Source organism: Rana temporaria, chromosome 3 (assembly GCF_905171775.1).
Source record: "Rana temporaria chromosome 3, aRanTem1.1, whole genome shotgun sequence".
NCBI lineage: Eukaryota > Metazoa > Chordata > Amphibia > Anura > Ranidae > Rana > Rana temporaria.
This window is the reverse complement of record NC_053491.1, coordinates 101,196,755-101,212,804: the sequence shown is the minus strand read 5'-3', so window position 1 is coordinate 101,212,804 and position 16,050 is coordinate 101,196,755. Positions and strand designations below refer to the sequence as shown.

Sequence of the window (16,050 nt, the reverse complement as noted above, 5' to 3'; positions counted from 1 at the left end):
CTGTTCCGTGGTCATTTGGCCTAAGTCTCTCTCCCATCCTATCCTGCTCTTAATGGGGCCTGCCCTACTTATTGTTTTAGCTCCTATTCTGGAATACAATTCGGAGATCAGGCCCTTAGTTGTTTTTGAAGAGGTTATTTTCAGGAGAGTAGGAGCCGAGGACCATACAATGGGTTGTGACCCAAACTGGGCTTGGATGCCATGCCGGATCTGGAGGTATCTATAAAATGTTTTGTTTGCTATATTGAATTCCTGTCGCAGGTCTGCAAATGATTTCATATGTTCTCCCTCATATAATTGATTTAAGCGGTTTATCCCTTGTCTCTCCCATTCCTTGCATCTCTCAATGTCTTTTAATTCCTTTAAGTTTTGGTTGCACCAGAGAGGGGCAAACGTTGTTATACCCTTATAGCCCAACAGTGTTTTTGTTGTTTGCCATACTTTAAGGATACGTTTTATGGTTGGACATTTATGAATAAACGAACCAGCCTCGAGTGCCTCCAATATTGTCCTATGTGGTGCCCCTATTAACATCAGTGTCCCAGAGTTCCCGTCTCCCTCCAATCCGCAATTCGCGATATGTTGCAGCTGCGAAGCTAGGAAGTATGTTTTCGGGTGTGGAACAGCCATTCCCCCCTCCTTAGCTGGCAGCTGCATGGTCTGGAGGCAAATCCGGGCTTGTCCCTTCTTCCAAATTAAATCTCTAAAGATGGATTCTATCCTTTTAAACCATTTTTGGTCTATCCAAACTGGGGAGTTGTGGAGTATATAAAGTAGCTGGGGCAGCCATAGCATCTTTATTAAATTGCATCGCCCCGCTATGGATAGTGGTAGTTTACACCAGATGTCTCTTTTATGTTCCCATTTGGACAAGAGGGGGATTAAGTTATTTGGAACGAAGCTATTGATGTCCCTCGTAATCCATATTCCGAGGTATTTCATCTTTGCTTCTACTTTTAACTGAGGAATGCCGTGGGGTATCTGGGCACCAGGGGAATCAATTGGCAGTAATGACTTTTCCCAATTGATGACCAGCCCAGAGCATAGCCCAAACTCGCCCACCGTTTTGATTACCTTTTTTAACGATGTTCCGGTGTCTCCCAGAAAAAACAGGACATCGTCCGCAAACAATGCGATCTTATCCTCTATGGTTAGTCTGCGGAATCCCTGTATATCTTCTGATTTTCTAATTTTAATGGCCAATGGTTCCATCGCCAGCGTGAACAGAAGGGGGGAAAGGGGGCAGCCTTGTCGAGTTCCTCTCTCTAGCTGGAAGGTTTCACAAAATTCGTTATTGATTTTAATTCTAGCTTTTGGCTGGTTGTATAGTAACTTCACCCAACTAATAAACCTGGGGCCAAACCCGAAATTTCTCTAATACCTGCCATAGGTAGTCCCATTCCAGACTGTCAAAAGCCTTGGCGGCATCCAGAGCTAAAACCGCTCTGGAACCCACCCCTTCTGTTGGAATTTGCATATTCAGGAACAGTCTCCTGATATTAATACTAGTTGACCTATTTGGGATGAAGCCAGATTGGTCAGGATTGTATGAGCGTTTGGATATTCCGGTTTAGCCGAGTTGCTAATACTTTAGCCAAGATCTTGGCGTCCGTACATAGTAGTGAGATGGGACGATATGATGAGGCCTCAGTTGGATCCTTCCCCTCCTTATGTAAGACAATAATGGTAGCTTCTAACATCGAGGTGGGGAGTGCTCCGTGGATCAGTGCCCAATTTAGTGTCTTGAGGAGTTCTGGTAGCAGAATATCCCCGTATCTTTTGTAGATCTCTATGGGCAACCCGTCTGGACCAGGTGACTTTTGAGTTGACATCCCCGCCACTGCCTGTTTTAGTTCAGATATAGTAATTGGAGCCTCCATATCGATGTTATCTTCCTCCGACAATGCCGGGACAGACATTCCCAGGAAAAAATTTCCCGGTCCTTCGGTCCCCTCCCTTCTCTTGGATCTATACAGGGACACGTAGAATTCTCTGAAAGTATTTAATATCACAGTTTTATCGGTAGAAGTTACCCCTCTTGCTAACGTGACTGCTGTAACTGTGGATGGGGGGGAATTAGTTCTAATGAGAAGAGATAATAGGCGCCCCACTCGCTCTCCCTCTCCAAACTGGTTCTGTCTCTGGAATATTCGTTTTCCCTCTGTTTTTTTTAATGTAGTCATTTTATATATCTGTTGTTTTTCTAACCACTCTTTTAAGCTTTGCGGGGTTGGGGCTTCAACATATCTCTTCTCTGCCTGTAGCAGCTGCCTCCTTAACATTACATTCAGCCGAGTTGTGAGAATGACATTAGGCTGTTTTTTTTTTTTTTAAATCCTTGCCGTACATACTGTATTATATATATTTTCACCGTGGCTTCCGGGTATGTAATCTGCGGGACTGGGCGTTCCTAATTGATTGACATGTTTCCGACCGGCGCATACAGCGCGTCACGAGTTGCCGAACATCAGTGAACCCCCGCTTTAAAGGGGTGGGGATTCAGTCTGTCAGTGCTCAGACCATACGCCCCACACTGCATCAAATTGGTCTGCATGGCTGTCATCCCAGAAGGAAGCCTCTTCTAAAGATGATGCACAAGAAAGCCCAATTTTATCTTACAGAAAGTTGTATGTACTGTATAGTGAAGACACCGCTAAAGAAGAAGTCCCGAAATGCGTTGTCTATCTAATCTTTCCAATATTAATGTATGGTCATCATACATCATTTTCACTTGATGTTTTGTATATGTACAGTCTGTAATAAAATTTGATATTTTTACAATTCTTACCATCTCTGACTTTAATCTACCAGTGCCACTATAGTCCCACCCCTTGAGGGATTTCTCCATTTCCATGAATGCCCACATGTACTGTGACATATACTGAAGCAGAGCATGATCCCCTCCCTTTGGAGACTGGGCCACAGCATGCCAACAACCCCTCCAAGAGGACCCCTGCCTTGATACAGAAGCTGAGGGTAAAGGTGATGGACTGGCCAGGCATGTTTCCAGACCTAGACCCTACTGAGCAGCTGTGGGGCATCCTTAAACGGAAGGTGGAGTAGCGCAAGGTCTCAAACATCCAGCAGTCCTGTGAAGTCGTCATGGAGGAGTAAAAGAGGACTCCTGTGGCAACCTGTGAAGCTCTGGTGAACTCCATGCCCAAGAGGGTTAAAGGCAGTGCTTGAAAATAATGGTGGTCACACAAAAAATTTATACTTTGGGCCCAATTTGGACATTTTCACTTAGGGGTGTACTCACTTTTGTTGCCAGCGGTTTAGACATTAATGGCTGTGTGTCGAGTTATTTTGAGGAGACAGCAAATTTACCCTGTTATACAAGCTGTACACTCACTACTTTACATTGTAGCGAAGTGTCATTTGTCACATTAAAAGATATAAAAAAATATTTACAAAACTGTGAGGGGTGTACTCACTTTTGTGAGATACACTCACACTAATATATATATATATATATATATATATATATATATATATATATATATATATATATATACACACACACACACACACACACACACACACACACACACACACACACACACACACACACACGCTTTTCCATAAATCTTTATAAATGATTAGAAACACGATAGTGCTAAACAACTGTTAATAAAAATGTACTGTATATGTAGACATTAAAAAGGAACACTATTTAGAAGATTAAATTACCATTTTTATTCATAACATCGTAAAATCTGCAGAGGGCTTAAAATGTGGCAACCCCCGGCTTGCCTTACACTTAGTGAATACTTTGGTTCAGGTACTGTACAAACATATTTGCAAGCTGTGAAATGTTCTCATTAGGATGTAATTTAGTATAACTAATAAACTGTTGGCGAAGCCTCCTCAGTTCTGACATATTCAACATCCGAGATAACTGCAAGTAGTCCAATTAAGGAAAATGAATATGACTTAAAAAATGTAAGCCGTTTGATTCTGTAGATTAGGCTTTCACATTGTTGCTCCCATTATACCACAGTTGTTCCCATTATAATACATCAGTAACAGAAAAGTTATTTTAGGCTTGCAGAAAAATTCTGCATTTAACAATTAACAAGTGTCAATGCCTTTTTAGACTCCTGTGACTACCAGACACAAAGATCACCTCGGGGTGAAGGCCCTCCTGTATAGCCTCCCCCCACCTCGAAGATTAAAACATTTCCAGTGTACAAATCTTAATTCCAGGTGTCATCTGGTTGTAAACATGATGAACAGGGTCCTTTTCTTCTTCAGCATTGGACATGGGTGGTCCTCAATGCTGCAGAGAGCAGTGCTTGCATTATGAAGTGTGAGTGACATTCTTTGCAGCATTCTACTATGGGCTTGGTCTGTGAGATGACAAATTCCCATTACAGCATAAGCTCACAGGTTGTAAACCCTCCTATTTTTACACCTTAAGGCATCCAATGCCTTAAGGTGAAAAAACTTCTGCCAGCCACTGGCCCCCCAACCCCCCGTTTTACTTATCTAAGCCCTGGAAAGCCCTGCGTCGAGAACGCGCTCTTCCTCTGCCCGGGGTTCTCGGCTCTTGATTGGATAGATTGATAGCAGTGCAGCCATTGGCTCCCGCTGCAGTCAATCAAATCAATGACGCGGGGGCCGAGTCCTGCATTGTTGGCTATAGCTGCCGAATACTGGACTCCGGAGTGCATCCGCAAGGTAACCCCCTCAGGAGAGCGCTTCCCAGAGGGGGTTATCTGATGCGGGAAGGAGCCGAGAGAGACGCCGGGGGACCCCAGAAGTCGCTGTTCGGGGCCACTCTGTGCAAAACGAACTGCAAAGTGGAAGTATGACATGTTTGTTATTTAACCACTTAAGGACCGCTGCCTGTAAATATACGTCGGCAGAATGGCACGGCTGGGCAGATGGACGTACCGGCACGTCCTGTACATCTACCCACCCGTGGGTCGCGGGCGCAGGACCCGATCGTCGCTGGGGTCCCCGGAACTGAAGAACGGGGAGAGCCGCGTGTAAACACGGCTTCCCCGTGCTTCACTGTGGTGGCTGCATCGATCGTGTCATCCCCTTCATAGGGAGACACAATTGATGACATCAGACCTACAGCCACACCCCCCTACAGTTGTAAACACACACTAGGTGAAACATAACCCCTTCAGCGCCCCCTGTGGTTAACTCCCAAACTGCAACTGTCATTTCCACAATAAAGAATGCATTTTAAATGCATTTTTTGCTGTGAAAATGACAATGGTTCCAAAAATGTGTCAAAATTGTGTGAAGTGTCCGCCATAATGTCGCAGTCACGAAAAAAATCGCTGATCGTCGCCATTAGTAGTAAAAAAATTTTTTTTAGAAAAATGCAATAAAACTATCGACTATTTTGTAAATGCTATACATTTTGTGCAAACCAACCGATAAACGATTATTGCGATTTTTTTTACCAAAAATATGTAGAAGAATACGTATCGGCCTAAACTGAGGAAAACATTTTTTGTTATATATTTTGGGGGATATTTATTAAAGCAAAAAGTAAAATATATTGTATTTTTTTAAAAATTGTCGCTCTATTTTTGTTTATAGCACAAAAAATAAAAACCGCAGAGGTGATCAAATACCACCAAAAGAAAGCGCTATTTGTGAGAAACAAAGGACGCCAATTTTGTTTGGGAGCCACGTCGCACGACCGTGCAATTGTCAGTTAAAGCGACGCAGTCCCGAATCGCAAAAAGGGGCCTGGTCCTTTACCTGCATTTTGGTCCGGGGCTTAAGTGGTTAAAAAAAAACCTGTACAATCACTTTAAGCAATGTTTGGTTACATTCAGCACAAATAAGACCAGCCACCCGTGACAGAGGGCAACACTGGAGCGTGGAAAGGGTGAGTAGGCTTTATTGCACAAAAAGTTGAACAGGTGGGGAGTGGGGCTGTAGATTGGTAGAAACAAAATGCAAGTCTATCAGGCTTTAAGAACTGCACAAGGTAAGGTATAAGGGGAAGGGGGTTAATTTTACATGTGAACAGAACATAATATATAGTGTCGTTTCTAAAATGTGTAGGCATTCATATTTTAAAGGATATTTTCTCACTTGCTCCTGGCACCGTGATGATGTCTCCTGGAACACTTATCTTCTGAGCATTTAATATAGCCTAGGGAAACAGATATGGTTATACTATACAAGTATATGCTTACTCTTCATAATGGTATTGCATCAGTTAACACTATACTTTAGCCAAATAGGTAAAGTGGTATTATATCTGAACACCAAAATTATACTGCAGCTTACCAATCCTGAATTCATATTTTTTTTTTTTAGGCTAACACATTTAAGAACTGGTAAGCTGCAATAAAGTTTGGTTTCTGGGTTTTAAGTGGTAGTAAACCGCATAAAACAAAAATAGGCACCGGGCAGTTTAAGTCATAATGGATACTAGAACAATATGATAGACTTATCTGAAAACAAAGGGCCAGATCCACAAAGAACCGGCGTAACCTAAAAATTCCCATTTAAGTTACACTGCCTTAAAATTTCTACCTAAGTGCCCGATCCACAAAGCACTTACCTAGAAATTTTCGGCTGTGTAACTTAAATTCCGCCGGCGCAAGGCGTTCCTCTTCAAATGGGGGCGATTCCCATTTAAATTAGGCTCGCTCCCACGCCGGCCGTACTGCGCATGCTCGTGACGTAATTTTCCCGAAGTGCATAGCGCGAAATTACGTTACGCCGAGCTTTGTGGATCGCGACGGGTCAATAAAGTTGCGTCGGGGGAAAAAAAAAAAAGATACGGCGAAAAAAAAAAATTTAAAACAAAAAAAAAAACGCGTCGCTGGACAGAAGGGTCTGCTTTTACAAGGTGTAAACAGTTTACACTTTGTAAAAGCAGCCCTAATTTTACACATGCAACTTAATACTTACAAAGAAAAAACGAAGCTGAAAAGCTTCGTGGATCTCCGTAAGTGCTAATTTGCATACCCGAGGCGGCATTTCGACGCAAAATGCCCCCAGCGGCGGATGCGGTACTGCATCCTAAGATCCGGCAGTGTAAGTCCCTTACACATGCCGGATCTTCTGTCTATCTCTTGGAAACTGATTCTGTGGATCAGTTCCAAAGATAGAAACAGGGATACGACGGCGTATCAGTAGATACGCCGGCGTATCTCTTGAGGATATGGCCCAAAGCTCCCCAATGGCGCGCCGTCACCGCTGAAGGCCCTTTCATATTCACTTGGTCTTCGGTGATATGAAAAGCCGAGGAATCACGTCACTGTTTACGGCATGGCTCTGAAGGAATCGCACAGGTATGCCATTCCTTCAGAGCGCATGACCTAGTGATGTCACTGGCTGCATTGAAAGTAAACATCTCCTAAATGGCGCACATTTAGGAGATATTTACTGTACCTAAAGGTAAGCCTCATAGGATTACCTATAGGTAAAAATTATACATGGGGGTTTATCCCCACTTTAAAACTGTTTTTAATACACAACTGAAATGTATACATGTAAGCGGTCTTGTCAGTCAAAATAATTGAAATTCTCTTTGTTTTTTTATTTTTAGTCCAAACACACCTGCAAGACAGCATAGTTAGGTCATTGACCTACAGTTTAGTTTAGTCATTTTATCTTAGTCTACTGGATGAACAATGAGAAAATTATACAAGTCAAGAGTACATGGATAAGCGTACCTCCTGCAGCCATGCTAAGACTGAGTGCACTGTGCAAAGCCATAGAACCCTGAATGTCTCAAAATACTGACCATCACTTCCCAGTCAGGGTGCTGTTATACAGGAGATTGTAGAAAGCTAATAAGACAGAAATCTGGTACTAATATTAGCTGTATTTAAAAGAGATATATATTGTTAATACCTACAAAACTGCATTTAAATTGTGTTTATTATTGATGTGCTTTAAACAGATCACAAATGCAACACTGATAAACTTGCCATTAACGATACATAAGGCAGATGAGTAGCAATGTAATACCACTTAGTGAAAATGCCCAGTGTTAAAACAATGTAGTTCTTTCCTCATACTCTATAAAGTTGTAATGTGAAAATGGTCTGCTTACATGGAGAGCTCCTTCCCAGCAAACTACCGTATTTATCGGCGTATAACACGCACAGGCGTATAACACGCACCCTAACTTTAAGAGGGAAGATTCAGGAAAAAAACTTTCCACAGCCCCCTGCGTATAACACGCAGGCTCAGTTTACCCTCTATTTTCAGGGTAAAAAGGAGAGTGTTATACGCCAATAAATACAGTATATGTGTTTTGCTCTAATGTAGTACATAAGCAAATATTTTTCAAGATGATTTGTTTTCAACTGGAGACAGATCTAATCAGAGTGCACGTCTTCGCAAAAAATTGAGATTCTGATATAAGCATAGTCATAATGTACAAACACAGGCACTGCTATCTAACACACTTACAGTCACCACGTCCTGCGTCACCTTGTCTAACTCATGTAGAAAATTAGTGGAGGACAAAGGTTGCTGTTTGAGAAAAGAAAAAAGAAAAAAAATCACATTTGGCGAATACGCATCAAAACACATAGATTACATTTAAAGTATATTTAAAAAAAATCTTCACATAGATAATTTTATATCTTATTTTAGTGTATGTGCTTACAATCTCTAAAATGTTCAATATAATTATTATATCTATTTACGTAGCACTGGAATTTTGCAGCATTTAGCCACAAATCATAGAACATGTACATATCAGTCCATGTCCACAAGACGACTACAGGTTAAAATAAAATTTGTGCAGAGAAATATTGAGACTGTCAATGTCGTCATCTTCAGAAAATGCTAGTTGCCTGGCCGTCATGTTGATCTAATAGCTTTTAGAATCTCCAATCTGTATTAAGATTGCTTGTTCCACGTCAAAGGCCGTCAGGCAATTTGAATTGTCCGAAGGAGGTTCACAAACCTCCAGGTTTCTCTCCACTTGATTTGCCTTTCGTTTTTTTTTTTTGGAGCATGGACTTATATGTGGATTAGTATAACAACTCTATCACATTCCTTCCCCATACATCCATTAGCCCTGAGTCCCGTGGGAGTCCTTTATTGAAAAACACTCTGGGGTTGATATACTAAAACTGGAGAATGCAAAATCTGGGGCAGCTTTGCATGGTAGCCAATCAACTTCTAAATTCAGCTTGTTCAATTAAGGTTTGACAAAAAAAATAAAAATAAACCCTGGAAACTGATTGGTTTCTATGCAGAGCTGCCCCAGATTTTGCACTCTCAAGTTTCAGAAAATAAAACCCTTAGTGGACAGGGGGTTGGCTGATAAGCAGAACTTGGGCCAAACCTTGAGAAATTGAAAGTCCACTAAGCAAATGGGACACTTATGAGGCTTTTTATTTTAGACAAGGCAAATAACAGAAGGCATTGTTTACCTGTAGATGACTGATCTGTTTTAATAACTTTAACAGGTAAACATCAGGTTGCAAAATTAAAACACATACCAAATCATATTATGTGGACAAAGTAAAAGGAGCAGGGGTGTATTGCTTACAGTCTGTGTGGATTGGTTGGGTGGTGGGGCTTTTCTGTGGAAAATTGCATTGCAGATCTGTTCCAGTGGCAGTGCATCATCCTTCTGCACAGTAAAGAGGGGGCTATCCCATCGATTACGGGAATCGGGAGCCTCAAATCTCTGTACCAAGGCATCAAATCTGTCAGAAAATGCATTTATGAAATTAAGCCGTTCTACTGTGTTCTAGAACACCAAAAAAAGTGTCATATAGCTCAACAAATGTGTGTTTTTTTTTAAACAGAAAATGAACAAATGTGTTTAAAAGTTTGAAATTCTAACTTTATTACCCACTTAAGGACCGCCTCCTGCACATATACGTCGGCAGAATGGCACGGCTGGGCACAGGCACGTACATCCCCTTTAAAGGGGTGTTCCAGACGATTTTTATGTTTATTAAAAGTCAGCAGCTACAAAAAGTGTAGCTGCTGGCTTTTAATAAACATGCACTCACCTGCTCCAGCGTTCCAGCGATGCGCCGGCCGGGGCTCGGCTCCTCTCCCCCCCCCTCCCTGGCCAGCGTCTTCATTTAAACTGTGGGCACCTGGCCGTGACAGCTTTCGGCTTCACGGCCGGGCACCCACTGCGCATGTGCGAGCGGCGCTGCGCCGTCTGATTGGACAGGAGATCGCCTAGGACCTGTGACGTGTCCTAGGCGAACGCCTACAGGGAGGGGCTGCTGTAGGCGATTAAGCTTGATCGCCTAACCAGCCTCTCGGCGAAAGGAGGAACTGGGACAGGAAGTCCCACTCCTCCTGAAGCCCCCACCCCCCCCCCAAAAAATTACATGCCAAATGTGGCATGTAAGGGGGTGAGGAGTGGGATAAGCGGAAGTTCCAATTTTGGGTGGAACTCCGCTTTAAGTGCCCAGCCATGGGTCGCGGGCGCCCGCGACCCGGTCCGAAGCTCCGTGGCCGCAAGACCCGATTGCCGCCGGTGTCCCGCGATCGGTCACAGGAGCTGAAGAACGGGGAGAGGTGTGTGTAAACACACCTTCCCCGTTCTTTACAGTGGCAGCTTCATTGATCGTGTGTTCTCCGATATAGGGAAAGACGATCAATGATGTCATAAGTCCAGCCCCGCCCCCTACAGTTAGAAACACATATGAGGTCACACATAATCCTTACAGCGCCCCCTAGTGGTTAACTCCTAAACTGCAATTGTCATTTTCACAGTAATCAATGCATTTTTATAGCACTTTTTTGCTGTGAAAATTACAATGGTCCCAAAAATGTGTCAAAATTGTCCAATGTGTCCGCCATAATGTCGCAGTCACAAAAAAATAAAATAATAAAATAAGAATAAAGAATAAAAAATAAAAAAAATCGCTGATCGCCGCCATTACTAATAAAACAAAAAATGAATACAAATGCCATAAAACTATCCCCTAATATGCAATCGCTATAAGTTTTGTGCAAACCAATCATTAAAACGCTTATTGCGATTTTTTTTACCAAAAATAGATAGAAGAAAAACGTATCGGCCTAAACTGAGGAAAAATATATATATTTTTTATATCTTTTTTGGGGATATTTATTATAGAAAAAAGTTAAAAATATTGTTTTTTTTCCAAAAATGTCGCTCTATTTTTGTTTATAGCGCAAAAAATAAAAACTGCAGAGGTGATCAAATACCACCAAAAGAAAAAAAGGACGCCAATTTTGTTTGGGAGCCACATCGCACAATCGTCAGTTAAAGCGACACAGTGCCAACTCAAAAAAAGGAGCAAGGTCCTTTAGCTGCATAATGGTTCGGGTCTTAAGTGGTTAAAGGTGTTGTAAAGGTAAACGTTTTTTTACTTACCTGACCCCTCGAAAGTCCCACGCTGTGAACGCGCAGGCTTCTCGGCTCATTCATTGGTTGATTGAAAGCAGCGCAGCCATTGGCTCACGCTGCTGTCAATCACATCCAATGATGCGTCGCGGGGCCGAGTGATACAGTGAGCGGCTATAGCCGCCGGCTGTATCACTGAAGCACACCCGCAAGAACTAACCACCATGCGACCTCTCTTGCATGAAGGTGGTTAGTTCTTGTGGGGAGGAGCCGTGACAGCCGCCGAGAGACCCCAGAAGACCAGGTTCGGGGCCACTCTGTGCAAAACGAGCTGCACAGTGGAGGTAAGTACAACATGTTTGTTATTTTTTTTTATCTTTAGTGTTCCTTTAAAGCCTAACTCTGGGCAAATAAAATAATGATTCCTTGCAGTGGGGCGGTGCTCGTTTATGCCTAGGGGAAAAATAAAAATCCTCAGCTCCTCCTTGCTTCACCAATCTAGTGTCCTGATGTCATTAAGACTAGAGCAATATCCATAGCTCTATTCTGGATGAGAGGACCTCGTGGGAGGATGCCTCCAGCTGGGTGAGCGGAGGATCAGGCAAGTAATACGGGTTCTCCTCTTCCCTTCACAAACATATTAATTAACCCTTGGAGCCCCACTGCAAGGGATTTTTTAATTTTCCTGAAGATGGGCTTTAAAACATCTTAAAGTGAAGACTTAAAAGGCAGTTGCTTTTGGTTCCAGGCTCTGGGATGGGTTTCAATGCTAAAGCTTTCAGTGCTGTTGAGATTAGTTTAAGATTTTGGTTTCTGTATGTCCAAGTTCAATGTTTAACTTCAGGAATTGCTACACTTAAATAAAATTTATTCCAGAGAGGTGTATGCCACCTCAAGAACTTATCTTTTTATTTACTATTCACATTTTTACTGAACGCAGGGAGTACAGATTTAAATATACTACCATAAGATAGGAGAGATAAGCTCTGCACTGCCTGTCCATTAATAGAATAACCTTCCATTATTGGGCAAGAGGAAAAGGGGGACAGACAGGACATCTGCAAAGGACTCAGAAGCAGAATTACCCACTTGAAGGTGGCCAGTGTATAAAACATAATGTATTCATAAATAGTACCTAGAGTCTGGTATCACAGATCCCTTTTATTAATAACATTGATACTTTGAGTCAGGCCAAAAATTTTACAATGTCCCTTATAAAAATGATGATCTCAATGATTTTACATATTATCTAGCTTCTATATTCTGTCAGCAAAGAAACTGTAGAAACCCTGTGTAACAAAAGGAACAAAGAGATGAAAAAGAAAAGTAAGGAATTGTAAAGGAGAGATAGATTGAGTAAGGCCTCATTCACACGGGCACCATCAGTTCAGCCACGTTAAAAACGTATCCGTTCTCATCCGTTGCTTCTTTCGTCTTGCATTCCGTTAATCTCAGTTATCATCCGTCTTACGTTCACATCCATTAATTTACCTATTTACATCCGTTTTTTATCCATTTACAGCAGTTTCTGTGGCTTTGATGACATTACCCAGAAAGCATTGCTCCTCCCATGCTGCATTGCAGTTTTCAGTGCGTGACTTGTCCTTGCTGTATCCTTCCTTTGTCCTTGTGTGATAGATTCCAACAATTTTTGGGACAGCGTGACATTGTTTGTTATATTTGCCTATATGTGGATAAATGAGAGCAAGAAAAAGCAGATTGCGACTAGTAGCTGCTCCTGGGAGACATCTCTGGCAGTGGTTCTCCTTGGGGATGTACTTCCTATTGTCCAACTTCTGCCTGGGTCATAGGTTGAGTTCACATACAAGCAAAAAAATAATAATTATTTCTTCAAAATGGATCTTAACTGATCGGACTTTGTACGGACATTGTCAGTTAATATCCGTTTTCACGGATCTCGATGTAGCCTTGTACGTAAAAAAAAAAAAAAAAAAAAAAAAAAAAGATAAAATCAGAAGCAGAGTTTTTTTTGCCCATAGGAATGCATTGTTGTCCGTTGACGGATGGAAGAAAAACAAAGTGTTGCCGTGAGAACACGTGAAAGAAGCCATCAGATTTTTTCGCTACTCTGGCAAATAGCTTGCCAAACAGGAAGGAGTTAAGCCTGGGAGGGGACTTTGTCTTTTTTTCCCAGTGTTTTCAGTGAATGCACGGGCGTCCCGCGATTTGCTGCCATTTCAAATTGGGAACGGGGAGATGTGAATGGCGCCTAATAGATATGAAGATGCTCCGTGTCCCATGATGTAGTATAAAGGAATGGGAGTTCTAATAATAGGTGCATGAGTGGGAAAGTACTGAATTTATGGAAACCTATTTTTCAACCTGAAAAGAATATATGCGCATCCCTTGCCAATTTCTTGACGTTTGTCTGCAAAAATACCCACACTGTGGTACATACTACAGAAATCTTTCTCTATGCAAAAGTTCAGTCTCCAAACTTAGTAGCACCCTTTCAAGGGGATATCAAGAGGCGAAGAAAAGTAGTTTTGTGTCCTACTTTTCAACACTTCTGATAATGCCCAGTGGCTTTAGGGGAGAGGATGCATTATTCATTACATACTAATGTCCTCTATGCATTCCCTGTTTTATATCTCTGTCCTGGTTTTTTTAAGACTAATGAGAGATTGTGTAATAATACACATAAAATATAAAAGGTCTTGATAAAATGTATAAAGACTACAAATGCAATACTGGAGCAACCAAGCCTCACAAGGGTAAAAAAGAAAGTTCCAATTAGTGATTACAAATGTCAGATGTTGCAAAACCTTTCTATGGCAGATTTCCAATTGTGTCTATTTTATGTAGAAAGAAGAATAAACATTTCACCGTGTGTACTGCTTCCATTTAGCAACTTAGTCCGGTTTCAGACTGATGCAAGTCCCAGCAATTCCAGCAATGATGGGTAGATCTTTCATCTCCTGTCATTCTTATGAAATATCTGCCCATTTCGGGAGGGCATGTATATACAGGCTATGACGCTGAGGCACACATTCAATTTGCTTAGTGAACTAGGTCCAACGTTGCCAAATGCTTTAAAAATATAATGTGAATGGGCAATAAAGATTGGGCTGGACAACCACCAATTTGTGTAAAATAATAATATCTTGTTCATGAAACACTGCGCAGCATAATATTGTAAAAGGTGCTTTCACAATAAATCCTACAGATTGCATTGTAAAATCTGCTTCAATTCCATGATATATTTTTTTCGCCTAGTTTTCTAAGATTTGAATAGTGGATTACCATTTAAAAAATGGTTATTCCCAGGTGAAATGTATTAACATCCCACTTGTGCCTGGATAAGTCGTACATACTAAAATATCCCTGCATCTACTCACCTAAAGGAACGATTGGATTAAACACATACACACGCTGCCATTCATAATCATTACTGGAGAACTTGAAAAATACATAGAATTCCTAATCAATGTGTACCTGAATTAGGGGTAGAATCAGCAACAGAAATTATTACTTCCAACTTTTTTTATGTACATAACTCTATTACACTCTGGAAACAAGTTTGTTAACATAATTGCATTAAATATTAACTAAAAGAAAAAGTAATTTAATTGTTTTCAAAACAGCATTTTTCAAGCAAACACGACTTGGTATTCTTATTGCCTCAAACTAATCTCTAAACATCTGAAAATCTTTCTTCCTCATCTGCAATTCAACGAGTTTCTTGTTGAAATAAAAGACATACAAGATTTCTAGCAGCCGTTGATGGCAGCTTTGAACTAACCAATTCAGAAATCTGTACAACCCCCCAGAGAGAGGCTTACGAAGCGCCGCATGTTAAAACGGCTTCTAATAAATTATTCTCCGTTTGCCTCCAAGGCAAAAATTATAATTTTTTTCCTTTCCTTGTCAGTCTTGGAAAACAAATGAAGAGACTACAGGCCAGAGAAGGGGACATTACTGTAAATGATAAGTATAATAAAAATGATAGTTTAAAATATTGTTGCTCTGAAAACAACATGGTTTTATTAATAGGCAGACAATGGTTTAAATTCCTAATACAACTTGTGTTGTAATGAATGAACTGATGAGGCAGCCCCAGAGGACCATTTTAAGCCAACTTGAAGTAGACCATCTTCATGTGGAAAGCACAATGAAAAAGTTGGCGTTCTTGGCCATTTCATCCCCTCTAACAAAGTGATCAGTACTATGGGACCTCATTGGTGATCAGGGCAAAAGCTGATAATTACATGGAAACATCTTCTCCCAATGATCTAATGAGTGACACTGCTCACATTTTCGCTCTGAGAGTTATAGAACCCCAGTCAAGTTTTTACTGCTGAACAAGAAATAAGGAAAACCACTGAGAAACACGAATATAAATGTTATAAATTATATTATATATTGGGAACTCAAGCCTTCATAAATCAACTTTCAAGTCAAAAAGGCCTATGTTACACCGCTAGTAAATATAAATATAAAAAGTACTGCCCTTTATTCATGTCCAAAACTGTACAAAAAGTTTTGGACATTCGATGTTGCATCTGTTCCCTGCTGGCCCTGCAGTGAGAACTGAGCAATCAAACACCACTGATCACTCAGTTCTCCCTCTCTGAGCAGAGAGCAGTGACTGTCAGTCACCGATTCTGCATTCCCCTCTAGCACTCACTGGAGCGATGTGGAGGGGGTGGGAGAAGGGGCTGGCTCAGGCTCTTAGTGAATCTCTGAGGTTCTGAACCAGGTGCCGGTCCAGGCATCGGGGTGGCTCACAACCATATGGTCAA

General features: G+C 41.4%; 1 protein-coding gene across 3 annotated transcripts in view; it reads right to left on the bottom strand.

Annotated features, from left to right (window-relative positions):
* Window positions 1-3,672: 3,672 nt before the first annotated feature.
* KTI12 (KTI12 chromatin associated homolog) overlaps window positions 3,673-16,050 on the bottom strand; it is a 79,729-nt gene continuing 67,351 nt past the window's right edge. For all 3 annotated transcript variants that reach the window (XM_040343107.1, XM_040343108.1, XM_040343109.1), the window contains exons 7-10: window positions 9,497-9,656; window positions 8,404-8,466; window positions 6,056-6,124; window positions 3,673-3,904 (exon numbers count right to left, since the gene is read on the bottom strand). In XM_040343107.1, the coding sequence (XP_040199041.1) occupies window positions 3,761-3,904; window positions 6,056-6,124; window positions 8,404-8,466; window positions 9,497-9,656 (436 nt within the window). In that variant the 3' untranslated portion in view covers window positions 3,673-3,760. The remainder of the gene's footprint in view (window positions 3,905-6,055; window positions 6,125-8,403; window positions 8,467-9,496; window positions 9,657-16,050) is intronic.